Source organism: Podarcis filfolensis (assembly GCF_964270895.1).
Source record: "Podarcis filfolensis genome assembly, chromosome: 11".
NCBI classification, from domain to species: domain Eukaryota; kingdom Metazoa; phylum Chordata; class Lepidosauria; order Squamata; family Lacertidae; genus Podarcis; species Podarcis filfolensis.
The window spans coordinates 16,104,128-16,121,440 of record NC_139613.1 but is presented as its reverse complement, the minus strand read 5'-3'; the positions used below and the strand labels follow the sequence as shown (position 1 = coordinate 16,121,440).

The 17,313-nt window shown below is 38.9% G+C and overlaps 2 protein-coding genes across 6 annotated transcripts in view; one reads left to right on the top strand and one right to left on the bottom strand.

Moving 5' to 3' along the window:
* Positions 1-7,224, top strand: part of NPR3 (natriuretic peptide receptor 3) — a 50,704-nt gene extending 43,480 nt beyond the window's left edge. For both annotated transcript variants that reach the window (XM_083575738.1, XM_083575737.1), the window contains exon 8: positions 420-7,224. In XM_083575738.1, coding sequence (XP_083431864.1) covers positions 420-531 — 112 coding nt within the window. In that variant the 3' untranslated portion in view covers positions 532-7,224. The remainder of the gene's footprint in view (positions 1-419) is intronic.
* Positions 1-17,313, bottom strand: part of TARS1 (threonyl-tRNA synthetase 1) — a 196,556-nt gene that overhangs the window by 85,994 nt on the left and 93,249 nt on the right. The window lies entirely within an intron of this gene.

The following is a 17,313-nucleotide window of genomic DNA, read 5'->3' as shown; positions in this document are numbered from 1 at the left end:
CACAAATGATGGCAATCTATTCCACTGAACAATATAAAGCCATATGCTGCAATCTTGAAGCAGATCTTTAAAAAAAAAAACCACTGTTTGAGAGAACTAACTACTAAATGGTTCCACTATTTGCAGCCCTAACTTCAAAGCATCTGTTGCACTTTATACTGGCTTCCTGCTCACTTAGTTTCAGATCTGTGGAAGAATATTCAGTTTGTCTGAAATCTTTGAATATAACTTTGAGATCAGGCAAAAATGCTTCAAGGCACACCTCTTTAATCTTTTGGCAATGGTGTTCATTCATCTCATTTATCATTAGGAACACATTTGTACTTCACAGACATTCTTTTGTGAAGGGAGTTATATTCCTAATTATCCTAAACTGAAGGAGGTTTTCTTACCCTGTGCTACCCATTTATTTTATGCAGAAAAAAATACAAAATAACTATTGAGAGGCGAAGTCAACTGGAAGAATACAACATCGGCAAGCACTGGCAATTACGAGAGGACTCTATAAGGTCTCACTTTTCTGCTGCATGAAGTAAGGAGAAACAAACTGTTTTTGTCTGTGTGTGGAGGAAATCTGTCGACCAATGGACACTACCAAAGACAGCAACAGAAAAGAAGAAGCTTATTAAGGACTCAGCATTTTAAAAGTAGAGTAACTCTGTCTTAATTTCTTTCAGAAACTCAGGAATGATTTACTAGCCACATTATTCCACGTGGCCTTTTTATCTTGTGGAAAAGAAAATGACGAAAGAACAAGTGTGTCTCCCCCCCCCCCCGCCAAGATGGTTTTGACACTTGGTGTGTATCCAAGACAAGTCGCTGTGGTCAGCCATTTTGTTTCTTGGAAATGTGAAGGTTCATTCAGCAGACCTTCGTTAGCTGTACCTCATACCATATTATAAAAGGAATGTGTTTTCAGAGACACAGGTGCTGCTTTTTAGTATTGTTCAGCATTGAATAGTGGAGATTAGAATCGAGCGAAGGAAGTGGGAGGTAGTAGGTAGTATAAAACAATACAATTTATGGGAAAGGAGCAGAAGCATCTTTATAGAACAGAAGAAATCCCAAGGCAGTGGAAAGATAGCATTTGGTTCTAAGGACCTACTTACACAACAAATTACTTTTGGATATCATTCCAATAGCATTCCCTGTGAAAGGATTCCTTTGCAATATGTTGTGTATTGGTCTAAACAGGACAACTGCTTGCCTGTGTTCCTGGGGATGTTTGGGTTTAAGAGAACTTCCATTTACATGGCATTTTCGTTTCAAGAAAGCTCCCTCCTCTGTATCATTTTCATGAACCATATATGGATTCTGCAGTGTTCCTGTCATAGAGATCACTGTAGGATTATGCATTCACTGGTTACATGTCTCCTCCTTTTTAATCTGTTGGGTGTTTCTTGTGTAAAATAAACATGAACCATTTCCAGAAAAGAGGCAGGCCTGATCTGCACATAACGTGACACTAGGTAAAAGAACCCTGAGGTGGAAGAGTGGTCTTACAACTTCAGAATACAGATGAGTTGAGAGGAGGTGCCATTTCTTAATACTGTACTCCAAGTTATTTTTAAAAAGCCACACACAAAGGAAGGAACTGAATGTAGCACTAAGGCGATTGTTCCAAAAGGGCAAGCATTGTGGCTTGCCAGATGCAACAGTCCCCAGTTTCCTCCCCCATGCACTGTTCTGGGGGTTCTCCCACCCCTGTGCCAGTTTCAGGGGATATGGGGCATGCAGGAGAAGAAGGAAAGGAAAGCCCTGTTGCACAAGCAGAAGCCCTTACGTAGGGCTTCTGTTGATGTGATTCATTAGTTGAATCCTTCCCAATAACTGAGCAAGAGGGGGCAACATGAAAAATTGAGAAAAGTCTAGGCTCCCTTTCACAGCCATGCTAGGTTTCTGCATAAATATTGTTTTTTACACAGGGAAGCATTCAGAAATATAATTTCCCTTACTTGCATTCTGAAGTAGTATAGTCCAATCTGTCAGCTCATTCCCATCTCATCCTGCTTTATGTGTAGACTAGGCCAATAACAGTAAATGAGATCCTTGCCTTAGACAAAGCACCTTTGGCTGATCTCTTTATGTACATAGAGATATGTACACACAAAAATACAAAACAGCTAGAAGTTCAGAAGTTCTGGCTCCTCTGGTTTTGTATCCACCAGGTTGCCCTTCTGCTTCCTTAGCCTTTTGGTTCCCACTGCTAAAATGGGAAGAAATGGGCAAGGCAAGAATATTGATTTGTGTAGATGTATGGGCATGACAGCTGTGCAGATGAGAGAATCTTAGGAACTGAATAATACAGCTCTAAAAAAAAATCAGGCCATTACTCAGCAGCTTGTTCCATTAAAATCTGTGGTACTTACTTCTGAGAAAAATGAGTACAGAGTGAGGATGCAATATATCATCCCTGCTTCAAATTCTTCAGCTGGAAGCAAACACCCCATGGCCACCTCTGAGACCTGAGTGTAGCCCAAACTATGTAAATATTAAGTATTAGAGTGGTTTTGTACAGTAAAGGCAACTCCAAACTTTTTTGTTGTATAAAAAGTGACATCTGGCTAACATGTTATTTTTTAGGTATTCTTATCATATTTTTCTATTAAGAAAAAAATGTCTATTTGAGGTTGTTTTATTTCACCTTGGAAAGTCAAAGTGAGAGCACATTTGAAGAGCTATTTTTCTTTTCTTTTTTAAAAGTGTGAATAATAATGAGCACAGATCTTCTTATATGTAAATAAAAGTAGTATATTTGACTTTTGCATAGTGGGCCAGTCTGCCCCTTCCCCTTCTTTCTTTCCCCAGTCATGGAATTCTCATTCAGTGGCAAGATTCCTTTGATGATATAAAACAGAGCTGTGGAAGCTGTGGTCCTCCAGATGTTGCTGAACCAAAGCTTCCACCATTCTTGGCTGCTCACCTTGTTGGTTAGAACTGATAAGAGTAGGACTCCAATAACATCTGGAAGGCCAGAGATTCCCCATCCCAATATAGGGGTTGAGAGACTTCATGCTAATAATCCCAGATTTCTCTAAAAGGAATAATATAACCATCTATTTTATTGGAAGAGTACATGAATATGGAGGTTTTAACAACAACAATCCCTCTTACCTATGTTGGTTTAAAAATACTATTAGATCAGTTTTTATCTTTCTAATGTCAGTCTTCAGAGATCTCTCTATATTGACTCATCTGTCAAGGAGCTCCGACATGGTTCCCAATAGAACCAGCTAGTGGTTACCAGAGAAGCAGCAAGAGTTCTGGACACTCCTGGTCATTCCCAGCAGCCCCACACCTGTAAGGTGCTACTTCCTGCTTCTCCCACTGTTTCATGTCTCCTGCTGGCAAGGGTGTCTGTGTGTCCTTGTCTGCCATCCAGCAGAAGTGGCTATTCTTTCCTCTTTATGGTGTACCACCTCACTGGCCGCTGAACATTGTAGATGATTCTGGTGCATGTTTTAGGGTATGCATTCAGCCTCATGCAGACACTGGTGACTCCTATTCGGTCTCACAGCTACCCTACATAAATAGTGGAGTGTGTAACTTAAGAGCTACAACACATCTAACCTTTTCCTGTAGCTGCACATTGCAGGGGAAGATGGAGGTCTAGCTGTATATCAGGGAAGCTTGTCAATTTTTGCTTACCTTCTTACTGAGGATGCCCTGATAACTTCCAGGGACATCAGAGTTCCTTGGAACGTAGTTTGAAAACCACTGTCAGTTTTTTTCCAGCACTCTTCTGCTCTTTTCCTAAGTCAGTGTATGGTATTTATCCCCCAATTCCTTGAGCATTCCAGCTGGTTCTCCAGTGCTAATACTATTCTTAGGTTTCAGACTTTTCAAGGGAATAATAAAATTAAAACACTACCAAAGCATTCTTCACTAAAATGAATCATACATGCATAAAGCATACACAATAAATAGGCCAATAGGTATGCTTAATTTCAATTGCTTTGTCCATTTTAAAATCAAGCAGTGCATAACTGCAGTGGATTGTTGCCAAAATCTACAAAGAGTACACAGAAGGATGTGCTGGAATTTAATTTAAAGACTGTACAAGAATCTAAGTACTAACACTGAGCCAACTGAAAGAAAGACAGTAAAGAAGGTTGGATGCACATTTTATTGAACCAGCAGCTGTTGGTGGGTGTGTCATGTTTTCCAATGCAATACAGCCCTTTAGGATATTGAAACTTTCATGTTGGCCAACAAGTTGCACCAGTAAAAAGAATTGGCTTATCAATTTCCTCTTTTCTATTTTAGTGTTAGTAGAAAATTGGCATAAGCATCATCCAAAGAACCACATTACTCCTACATTAGTGAACTGACAGACATATTGTTTCCAAATAAGACTGTTTTGGAACATTATTGCCTCCAAAGACTAATTTTTGCTAGGCTAGAATGAAGGGGTTAAAGGGAGAATCTTTGAATTTAGCTCTAAAGAACAAGACTACGGTAATTCTGAAGCAGCTTAGTTTTACACAAAGATTCATTTCATTTGATCTTGAAAACAAACTCAAAATGAGGTTTTCTGAAATGAACTGCTGTATATATACCTTGTTTTATCAATACAATACTATTTTGTCCTAAACACTTTCTTTCTGGTACACACAAACATTTATAGCATGTAAAGAATTTTTGAAAGGTGCTCCTTTAAACTTTTACACTGTAAAATTTACAGTAACTACTAATATTCACGTAAGTCAAAGGCTAAAATAGTCTGGTGACTTTGATACTGTTGAGATTCATATACTAAGCTACAGTGCTTTTATTATTGGGATTTACTATGTGATGTAATAGAGTAAAACAACAACAACACTTTCTTAGTGTTTCCAGAGCGTACATCTCCTAAGAGATTATTGAGCAAGCAAAGGAAATGTATCTAGTAGGGAATTTCTAAGGAGAAAATTAAAAAAAATCTAAGCTGGAATACACAAAGACATAGAATCATTCCAAATCATGGAGAGTATCATTAACTCACATATTCTTATGTCTTACTACTTCCTTTAGTGAATACATCATAAAGAAAGCAGATTTTAAAAGTTTATTTTATATCATTCAGAATAGGATGCAACTTGTATATGCTAGAATATTAGATTTATTTTCTGAATTACTTGTTCTGCTGAACAATGAAGTTCTCAAATTACTTACAGAAACCAATGGATGGTATTATAGAAGAAGTTATTAGGGGCTACAGGGTGTTATAACATTTCCTTTCCATATCTGTGATAATGTTGTGCCAACAGTTTATAATGGTTTATAAGATAGTAAGCATGACCATAATAATTTAACTTTTAATTTTTAGTATTGTACACTGCTTTGTGTGTCATTTCTGGCATGACTGCAGTTCCTAAACAAATAAGAAAATGAAAATTTCCCTTTGCTATTAAATGCTTAGGGAGATGGACACTGATAGCTGGAATTAGAATTTTGTTTCTGACTTCAACAGGAGGAGAGTCAGACTAAACATTCCAATTTCAGTGGCATTCCAAGAGCCATGGCTCGCAGTGGTCTCAATTAAGAGAAGCCAAGTTCATAAGCTCACATGATTCACATTTGTACCTCTGGACTCTCTGCTTTGATTTCCATGGATCAAACCACTACATTCCTTTTGTCTACTTCTCCAAATATGAAAAGAGATTTGAAAAGCCAAACAGCAGCTACAGCCACCAAAGAAAACAAAGAAGAAAATCGAAGTGCATAATCTGATGTTTACACACACTATTTTCTTTCACAGGTGTGTCACCAATGTGTGCAAAAGGTGTGTGCTCGAAGTCAGTTGGGGTGTAGGATTTGGAGTAATTATGTTAGCAGAGTTCTCACGAGCAACATGCAGAATCAAACTTTGGGGACCAAGAAAATTCACCACAAAAGGAGAAGGGTGTTTTTTAAATGGTCAAACTTCCTCTCCTACCCAGAGCAAAATCCAAGAGCGAATAGACTTCCAAGCTCCCACTGCCCATATCTATTGCAACCCCTGCACATCCTCCAAAGTTTTCCCCATCCCCAAAATGCAGTACCCCCTTTCACCTTAATCTTTGGAAATTGCATGGCCCCTTCAAAGAACAACACTTTCCATAGTCCATCACATGCTATACCATCAACCTTTTTACCTCTCTTGCTTGTTGCTGCTGCTATTCCTTCTCTGCCAGAAACAATGAGGGATGCGAGGGATGTGTTTGAGGAATTGGGGTGACATTTTTCTGATCTCTTGGTTTGATTCAGGAAATTGTTATCGGGGTTTCCCTTTTCTTTCCAGGAAACCTTGGAAAATTCCAGAGCTAAACAGAGCTAGTCTCAGAGAGCTTGTCAATCTCTAATTGGGAGCAACTTGACATAATGTGCCTTCCTCATAAGTTGACAGGCGCACAAATCCTTGCCATGTTTTAGTCGTACTTGTGGGAGAGTTTTTGTGAATGAGAATTGCAGCCCTCAGAATGTATTTTAAAAGCCACTGCATTTGTTCATCATACCACCTTAACTGCAAGACCTAACGAAACACAAAAGAAAAGCATAATCTTATATGGCTACTATTCACACTATGTATATAGGTTGGCCATCACGGACCGTACTGAACAACTGCTCTTGCAATAGATCTCTGTTTGGATTTTAGAATCTCTTTCAAAACAGCTGCTCAGATGTTAAGTTTGAAGCATATCTACTTTTTTCCTAATAACAATACTGGCTTAAAATTTTTGTTTTGTAAAATCATTTGTGAGATATTAATAGACCTTGAGTAGAAAACTAAGCTAAAATTTTGCCATAGGATAAGATTTGGTTTCCTTCTGCAAAGTATGTGCAAAACTAAAAAGACTCAGGATAGAGATTGTGGAGGTTTAACTTTGTCTCTGCCTCCCCTTTTATTGTGAGCAATGTTATGATTGTAGAAAAATAAACTGGATAATCTAGAAGTGTAATACTGGTTTGGGTAAAAATGAATGGAAAGCTGCACAGTATATTGTACTGATGTAAGTAGAACTATTTGCATATGATGTGATTTTATTTATTGCATTTCTGTAGAGACAGAATTCATGACTGTGGATACACGTAACCTCTGTGTGATGTATTTTTATTTCTTTTACAAGTTTCTCATTCAAAATATTGGTGTCTATTGACTATTAAGTGTGTACATTTTCTTGTAAACGTTTCAAGTAGTACAGATTGTCATATTCCCACATTATAACAAAAGGCTTCCATTAAAGATATGAACCTATACATTCACCTAACAGCGTGTTCTCGTGATATGTTAAGATAATCCTCGCTATACAACATGTGATTGGTACAATAGGAAAACTTATTTTAAATGGCTGGGGGAGATCTTTCAGACAGCCACTTTGCTACCACCACCCAAGAAATCCACACCCATTCAAATATGCTGACTTTTATACAATGGTTGGATAACTTGCCCCCCAGATATTGCTGGAATCCAAGTCAGGGGGAAGGGTCACATTGGTTATCTCTGTTTTATACTACACTGGTTGGTATTAGTGGAATGGACTATTCATAATTATAAACATTTAATAACAAGAAAAATGGGTAGATAAATCTTGGGTGTCCAGAGCACTGTCTAGTCAGGTTGTGTTGCATGAGTTTCAGTTAGTAAGGCTTGAATATGTGCTTGGATCAGTCAGGGTGACCACTTGTGCTCTGGACATTTGGCTGATAAAAACCAGCAGGGAAGGGACAGCTAGCTGAGCCAGGGAGTTGATTAATGCCTCTTTACGTGAGGAGGTGGTCCCTGCCTGCCTGAAGGAGGCGGTGGTAAAACCACTCCTCAAGAAACCCTGGATTTGGAAAATCTAACTAGCTACCATTCGGTTGCTCACCTCCCTTTCCTGGGGAAGGTTCTAGAGTGGGTGGTTGTCAATCAGAGCCAGGCGCTCTTGGAGGGAATAGATTTTCTAGATCCATTTCAATTGGGGTTTAGCCCTAGTTTTGGCACAGAAATTTCTTGGGTCGCCCTGTATGATGACCTCCGTTGAGAGAGAGATGGGGAAAATGTCCCCACTGTGGAAGGATGTGTGGATCCAGAATTGGCCTCTACAGTCACTTATGGACACACCATTAAGACCGTGTTAATGAAAGACAATCTTACTCAGCCATGAGTGATCGCCGAAGGAAGCAACATTGATTTCAACAGGGCTTACCCCTGAGTAGACATGATTATAATTAAGAGACACTATAATCAAACTTTAAATGTATGCAAAATGAGCAAAGTGAACTCTTGAGGGTTTTCTTATAGGAAAAAAAAGTTGCTGTGTTTTTTGTTATTTCATGCTGCTACTTTAGTGTTAATAATTATTATAATTATAAGTAAATGCTTCCTTTACCATTTAATTTATGGTTTTATTTTTGTTAGCTGCTTTGAGCTCTTTGGAGTAAACATGGGATATAACTGCTTTAAACAAAAAATTAATGAAAGGTTGTTCAAAGATCTCAAGATTCCTATTCAAGTTCCAGTATCTCCAGTGATGACTGTCTGTATCAGGGATTAACAGCTATCAGCCTCTGTGCAGTCAAGTATGGGGCAAGGCAAAGGCAGAGAAGAAGAAAGGCAAATGCAAGCTTGCAAGAGCAGATTGCTTTGTTGTATAGACTGCTGGGCATCCATGATATAGAACTTCAGTGTCAGTGAATATTAATTGCCTAATCTAACCTGTCAGCTCAAGGAGGTTGGCTAGGGGAGATCGTATCCACAGTAATCTTCTTAATTTATCTGTAGCCTTACGTTGTAATGGCCACTGTTACACAGATTTATGGGAGTGAAGAGGTCCATCAATGCCTAATATGAAGCAATATGTTTCTGAAAATTAGTCAATGGGGTGGGGGTGGGGGGAGCAACAAGAAGTATGGGCTACTGCTCTGCTTGCAGATTTCTCAAAAGCATCTGGCTGGTCTGTTATTCATTCTGAAGATTGATATTCTGCATTCCAGTCAAATGATTCTGAAGGTAGCTTGGAAACATATAAAAGACCCCACTCTCACTGATGCACACATACAACCCAGCAGTCTTTTGGCTGAGGGATGGGACCAGAGCATACTTCCCTTAAGGGGCATGTGTCCAAATTTTGACAAATCTGTGCCCTTTTGGGGTGGTGGCGATGAATTTTCCCTTTTTCAAGCAAACAGCCATCCTTGGCGCAACCTTCCAGTGGCTCTTGCTCTCCTCTCTGATGGCAGACACCAGAGTATGCTTCCCTTCTAAACTCCAGAGTTTTAGATTCTAGCTGAACCTTTACTCTGATCTGACAGGAAGGATGCTTTGTACATTCCTTTAACCTGAGCTTGGAGATGCTGAAGATGTTAACTCCCTGCCTGATATCTCTCAGGTAGGTACTTGAATCCCAACACTAGCGGTCAGCCTCTCAGCTGCTTCTGTTTGCCCCCAGCAGCTCAACTGCTTCCTTAGAACTTGTGCAGGAATTTATTTATACTGTATACTAGCTTTCGATGGCAAAGATGAGAACAAATTCCTAGCTTTCAGGGTTATGCAGAAAACCTTAAAACTACCGGTATGTCTTCTGAACTATATACCTATTGTATGGAAGTTAACAATGAAAATTGATTCTACGTACTCCAATGGTAGCCAAAAGACTGATATTGAGAACTGGAAGAATAAGGATATAATCCCCTTTATTAAATGGATCACTAATATGATAACACTCACAACTTATGAATGGACTGCTTACAGACGTAGATTTTGCTTGGGAAAATATGACAATATTTGGAATGAGTTTATACAAAAGGTAAAGGGACCCCTGACCGTTAGGTCCAGTTGCAGATGACTCTGGGGTTGCGGCACTCATCTCGCTTTTCTGGCCGAGGGAGCCAGCATACAGCTTCCGGGTCATGTGGCCAGCATGACTAAGCCGCTTCTGGCAAACCAGAGCAGTGCACGGAAACGCCGTTTACCTTCCTGCCGGAGCGGACCTATTTATCTACTTGCACTTTGACGTGCTTTTGAACTGCTAGGTGGGCAGGAGCTGGGACCAAACAATGGGAGCTCACCCCGTCGCAGCGATTTGAACCGCAAACCTTCTGATCAGCAAGCCCTAGGCTCTGTGGCTTAACCCACAGCATCACCCGCATCCCATACAAAAGGTAGTAGGCTATTAATATTTACATATGTATTAGGATAATAATATATATGGGTTAGGATGTATGGGTTAGGATATTTTTTGTATATATTCATATATATTTTTCTACACATTTTTGTGCCTTTTTGTTTTTCTTCTCTTCATCTCTTTTTATCACTTTATTTACAGTTGAAATCTTTTCAATAAAATATTACCCAAAAAAATGTAAGATTGCAAAAATGTAGTAAATTAATTGATCATATTGAAACATTTTAAAATGCTTGATTGGTTAATCTCTTCATTCCTGCAGAGTGCAGACAGAAAAAACCCTCTTCCAGAAAACAGGGCAGCAAGCCAAATATAAATCAAACTGATGATCCTTAGGCAGAGGTGGATTCTTTCAACAGTCAGTAAATAGCCCACTGTGTTAAAAATGCCAATTCACTTTGGAAACGTATTTTAGATTCAAGCTATGGTGCAGCGACTCAGAAATTTCTTCCCAGAAAGCCTGCCATTCCTTAAATGTTTATAGGTAGGTAGGTATGTCACCACGCAAGAATAAATATCTTAAAGGCTTCATTAATAATCCTCTCTGCAGTCAGAGACTGAGAACTGAAAGACATTTAGAAGCATGGGCACCTCCAGGGCAGGGCTGAGACAGATAGAAACACTGAAATACTTTGCCTCTATCAGAGAATTACTTTTTAAAAAAATCCTCATTATTGTGCCCCAGTGCTGTCAAGAAAGCAAAATGTTAATAACAAACAAAAACAGCAAAATGTGTGTGTGTGTGAGTTTGTGTGTGTGTGTGTGTGTTGCTTGTGTTCAGTATGCAAAAAACACCATTAGAGCATTCACAATTTGAGCCTCTAGTTTTACCTTCAATAGCTAGAGCTAGAGCTCTAAGAAGAATCTGGCTGCCCTGCCCATCCACTAAAATATGGCTAGAAAAATTAATAGGGAGTCTAGACTATGTCCATCTTAGAACATGCTCTAGCAGAATTGGCATCAACAATAGAATCCTATGATCCCAGAGGGAAGAAGACAGCTGTATACATACAAACACTCACATTGTTGTCAGTTTTTGTTTTTATTATTCATTGAATTGTAATTCCTACACTAATTTTAAAAACAAACTGCAAGCTGTGTTGCTAAAAGAAGGTGTTTCAGAATGTCAATAGCACTTACTCATTTACTGTACAATCACCTCTAGTTGGCTCCTGTACATGCAAACATTTGGTTGCATCACACATATGGGGAAGAGTTATTTATACAGGGATTTATTATTCTATCTTCTCCAATGGTCCAAGCTGCATTTCTGCAGCCCCATCCACCAGGACATTGCTCCTAAAGACATACAGAGAAAGGGTGGGAGGAGAAGTGCTTCTTACTGAATACCTTTCATCGCAGAAGCAAGCTTTATAGCCCTGCATCACTCACTATGGAAAAGAAACAAATTGACTAACAGTAAAGTGCTAATTAAAGTCCACAGGCTTGCTAACTACTCCATTCTGCTCACAGAGCAATCAGAAAATGATGGGGTGGGGTTAATACAGCCTTTAAAATTCCTCCAGAAATCCACAGGTAAGAAAAAGAAATAAACCCTTTGGTCAAACACAACAATACACAGCCCAACCAGTCCCACTGATGAAAAATGCTATCCTTATTTGATAGATGTTAATGATAATATTGCTTAATGAATTACTGGAAGGTGGTAAAGTAAAAACAGCAACAGTAGACTCAGATCTCAAATTATCTGATTAGTAATGATGAATAACAAGCAGAGGAAAGAAGAAAAATACCTTGGGGGAAAGGTTAAAGCAGAGAAAGGATTTAAGCTATTGAGGGGAGAGGAGTTGAAACGGGAAAATCTCATCCTTCAGGAGGTTTAATTAATTTTCAGTTAGTTACCTAGCAGTTGTACTTTGGACTAACAGGGACCCATTGAAGAGAGCACTGTCTTGCTTGTGGTGGTGGTGGCTCTAAGTCAGTTTCCAGGAAAAATTAAACGTGCTGAAGCTCTTCTTTAAAACCTTAAATGACATTGGACCTGGGTATGTGTCCAAATATCATGCTCATCTTCAATAGGGCTGTTGCAGTAGGCTTCTTCAAAACAAGCATCCTTGTTTGATTATTTATGAATAGGTCTAGGTTGAACAGGGTCCTGCTCGCAGCATGCTGTGGAGACAGCAAGTACAACCCATTGAACTACACCTCAACTGTTCAGCTGCCTTCTCTGCCACTGCTTCCCCGAACCACCCAAAACACCCAAGCTTAACTGGAGTGAGAAGCCAAGGTAGCAGTGGCAGGTGATTCAGCTCCACTACAGTGACCACTTCTAGCCTCAGAAGGCCTTGTCCTCTGCAGAAAATGATGCAAACCATGTTCCTACCAGGAATGCTGGAAGCTGTGCCCCCAGCCTGTTTCTTGGTGAAAAGGGTAATCTGCCAAAGAATTGGAACACTCACCACTACCTTTGCTGCTGTCCCCTGTCCCCTTCTCCTGGTAAGTTTGGTGGGTCCTGGGGTGCAAAGGAAATGGAAGGCAGCTGTGGGCACTTGAAGCACACAGAAAACATCTATCATTTGCACAGTTGCATGTGCAAAGGGTTGAATATAGGCATGTTTGTGCCACCCTGATCTACAGACACCAACCCATCAAGTCCCTCCCTAAACAGCTCAATAGTGGCAGCCCATATACAGACACTTGAAGTGTCCCTATTTTCCAAGGACAGTCCCGGATTTACAGAAGCTGTCCTGGTTTCTGATTTGATCCTGGTATGTCCCACTTTTCCTTAGGATGTCCCTATTTTCATTGGATAAATATTAGAGGGTATGGAGTTATGAGTCAAGGAGATAAGTAACAATACAACCTTTAGAAGACATCTGAAGGCAGCCCTGTATAGGGAAGTTTTTTTAGTGCTTAATATTTTATAATGCTTTTATATATGTTGGAAGCTGCTCAGAGTGACTGGGGCAACCCAGTCATGTTTTTGGGGTATAAATAATAAAATCATCATCATCATCATCAGGGAATAGGACATCCCTATTTTCATCGGAAAAATGTTGGAGAGTATATATGTACCATATATAAAATTCCCTCCAAATGGAAGCCTACCTGGTGTTGTTTTTTCAACACCCAAGTGAAGACTTGTTTACTTTCCAGCTTTTTACAGTTCTTTAGATTTAATATTGTAGACAACTCTAGATGTATGGCATGTTTTGGTTCTTCAGCTGTTGCTATTCTTGTATTGTAATATCTCTGTGTTTTATGAGTATGACTGCTGTCCTGAGATGTTTGGTTTCTTTAAAAAAAAAACCTAAAGGGCTGCTTGTAAATATTTTAAATTAATTAATTAATAAAACATTTGGACATGTACAAAAATGCTGTTAACACTGGAGTTTAAAAACCAGATACATGGGGGAAGGGTTGATATCAGAGGCTTCTTTGTTACGGAAAGATGTCAGTTCAACTGCTCTTTACACTGTGCAGATCTGTGTACCCAAGGCAGGTTTATAGTGAAAAATCCATCCCTCTGGGGACTTAGAGCAACTTGTAAATCTATGCAAAAAAAAATCAGTAAGGCGCCATGTCCTTCATTTACTTTCTTCTTTCATTTGTAGGATTCTTTCTAATACAGTCTATAAATGACTTTTTGCTAAATAGAAACATCCTTTTCATACTTTGCGTCATTATGATCTCGAAGTTTTCATACCCAAGGATTTCAGCTTAACTCCCTTGTTAGATTTGAAAAGGTCTCTAGGCATCTGTGTGAAATTCATGAAAATTGCACCAAAAGAAAACAGCACACATTTCCTCAGGCTAGTCTAACCTTGCCCTTCTGTTTTGATTTAGACATCAATATTCATTTGGGGTGGGGGTGGGGATAGATTTATAGCCCAATAGAATGGCCATATAGAAATTGCAGTTGATTTGTATTTCATGACAGCGTTTGGAACCTAATTTATCCTGATAATATTTTCATACAAGGAGATGAAATAAAAATAATGTGCTGCATAAGCCCCCAATACCACAAATACCCAATACCCCAATACCCAATACCACAAACCTCTATGTGGCAAGGCTACCTTATCAATATGTGACTCTTCTAAAAAGTTCCTTCACATAAATGATGTGTGCGAAAGTGTACTGAACCTTCTGTTTATATTATTCTAACTGCAATAATGTGCTTCACCTAGTTCTTTATTTCTTGATTGACTGTCTTGTTTGTATGCTTTTTTTTTTTTTGAAAGGAATAGAGCTGAGTTAACAAAAGTCGTATTAAAAAATTGAAACAGAAGGTGCCTGCTCAACTGCTATTGGCAGCGCATTCCACAATACTGGGCTTGTCATTATCGACATGTCAGCATGGGGAACAACCAACAACACAATATTATTGTGCATAATGGATAGCAAGATCACAGCTTTATTTGTATCTGTATCTTGAATTTTGTTTGAACTGAACTTTCAAACATCTGAGTTCATCTGGCATCAGGGGTAGGAAAAGTGGGTATGGTTTGGCTAAAACAACTTGGTAGGCCAAACTCATAGGCCTCCAGATTGCAAGTTCTCCATTACTAGAGCAAACAGTAGATTGCTTTAATCATAAATATACATGCAAAAGGTCAAGCTGGAAACTTTTCCTCACCATTGATAAAGCTTCACCCATTTAATTTCTGCATATCAAGCTGCTGTTAAAAGATAAGTAGGCAAAAATGGGAGATGAGCGATGGCTACACCTACCACGGGCTCCATCAGTTGACCCCAATTCTCTTCCTCAAAAGGCCCAAGAGGCTCCAGCTACCACTGAGCAAATTTTACCTTACGAATGGAAAGGGTACACTTGGCAAAATACAATGCTGAGCAACTTTTATGCCACACAGAAGGCAAAGGATATTCAGGCCAAAGCCTTGCAAGCGACATGTTCCAATTCAAACAAAATGTTTCAAGCACACACAAGTCTCATGTAAGCTAAAAAAGAAAAGAAAAAAAGACTTTAGGAATGTTTTTAAAGCATGCAGCTAAACCAATCACAGAGACTTAAACCTTAGACCCATATAATTCTATTGCAGTAAAAAATGACTCGATTCCAAGTAAACATGTAAAGGAATGTTGAACGGCATGAAGGCTAGGAGAGATATGAACTCTCTAAAAAATTAAACCACAAAGACCAAACAAGCAAAGCAGTGATGTAGTGCTACTGCTGAGAACTCAGTCTGTTTCCCTCTTTAGGTTTTCTGCAGCTGTCCTGGATACAGATTTCTTTTGTTGCCAGTGGGAATTTCTTGTTGAACAATACGTTTTGACAAGCAGTGTTTAGGGACTCTGCTTTGGTTAATTTGTCTGCCCCCTCAAAAAAAACAGCAGCTTCGTTTTACCAACCAACTAATCAACGTGATGAGAACCTGAACTATTTTAAAATGAGCCTACCACTATCTATATATTCACTGATATTTTCTGTGGCAAAAAAGGAGACATGGACATATTCCTAATCATTGCACATTGTTGTTAAATGGGGGGTGTTGTTCCTTAAGGTGTTACAGAAGAGATATGGATCAGATTCCCATTACCATCTTTTCCAGATAAACTGGATCAGGTAATAATGCCAAAAATAATGTGACTGACAAAGAAATAACAGCCAATAACTACAAGCCAATATAATCTATTCTACAGTGCACTCCTATATGTATATTCAGAAGTAATCTACCTGGAATTCAATAAGATTATTCCAAAGTAAACGTGCACAGGATTGCATCCCAAACCATTATAACATAATTAGTTGCAATTCAATTCTAGCTGCATTGTTATACCTGACTAGTAATTCTGGATGTGGACACTTTATGATAGTGTGAAATGCATCCATTAAGTTCATTGGTAAACAAATTAGCATTACCATGCATATCCACATCAGCTGCATAAGATTCTCTTCATTGGATTGGGATGATATACTAAAATGCAGTAACTGCCGACATTATGTTGAAAATTCACTCACAGATCACACCTTTTAAAAAATTGTACATGTAATATAAATATAGGGTAAATTATACAAAATGGCCTAAATTGAGCGATGTAATAGCCCAGGCCACAACTGGGTTAAATTGAATGTCTGGAATTTAAACCAATCCAATCCAATGGACTTTCCCTACTGCACTGGCACAACTGAAAGGAGGTTCTTCTTCACTCCCATTAAGTTCAATGGAAGCTTTCACAAAAGATACAGCTAAGTAGGAAATCAGCAGAAATTCAAGTAACTGATTTGTATGAGCTATGGATTTGGCTGAGCAGCTTTTATGTAATAATTTTTCAGGTTTAAAATTATATATTACAGGGCTTAAGCAGATTTGCCAGTGTGATGTAGGGTTGTCATAAATCAGTGCAAGAGCAGATGTATGACAAATTTGCATGGTGTACAGATTCTGTCACCTCGGACAAATAGTGAATTACTGTGCAGCATCCAGACAGTGTCTTGCTCTACAAATAAGCCCCTCCACCTCCGAGAGTTTGGCAACCAATACCATTTGTATTTCATGCAAGTGTCAGATGTTATTTGAATCAAAATATTTTAAATGGACTTATGTCCATGCAGCTGTCCACAGTACCGCTACAGACTTCAGTGCTTTAGAATGGATATTCACAGATGTGACTTCTGGTGTCAAGGGCTGGAAAACTGGTGTCAGTGTGTACATATACATATTACACCCCTACATTAATCCAGCTACCATTAGAAAAGGGTTCACCTGAGGTGCACAAAATACATCAACACAGGCCAAAGTTAAAGGTGGATTATCTCATAGCTTTATGGCTTGTAGCAAGAATAAATGCACCGGTGGAAGAAATAACTGACTGCTGACAGTTTAAAAGGAATGAAATGAACCATGCAAAAAATGTACACAAAATACTGCATTGCTAATTTGAGCATGAAATTGCCATGATTGGCTTCTCAAATTAGAGCTGCCAGTGTGAGACCTTCAGAGGATCTGGTTGCCAAATACTTTGTAATTTGCAATTTACAGCAGGCTTAAAGGAGATGTGAATATCAAGCATGAATATGTTTTTATGGAAGAGCAGGGAGAGATAAAAAATAATAATTAAAAGCCAAATACACACTCACACTTTTATCCATGTTCAGTTTATATATTATACCTTTGTGGAAGCAGCTGCACTGGCTGCCTCTGTGCTACCAGATCAGGTTCAATGTGGCATTTTCTTTATACTGCTTTGATATTTAATACTG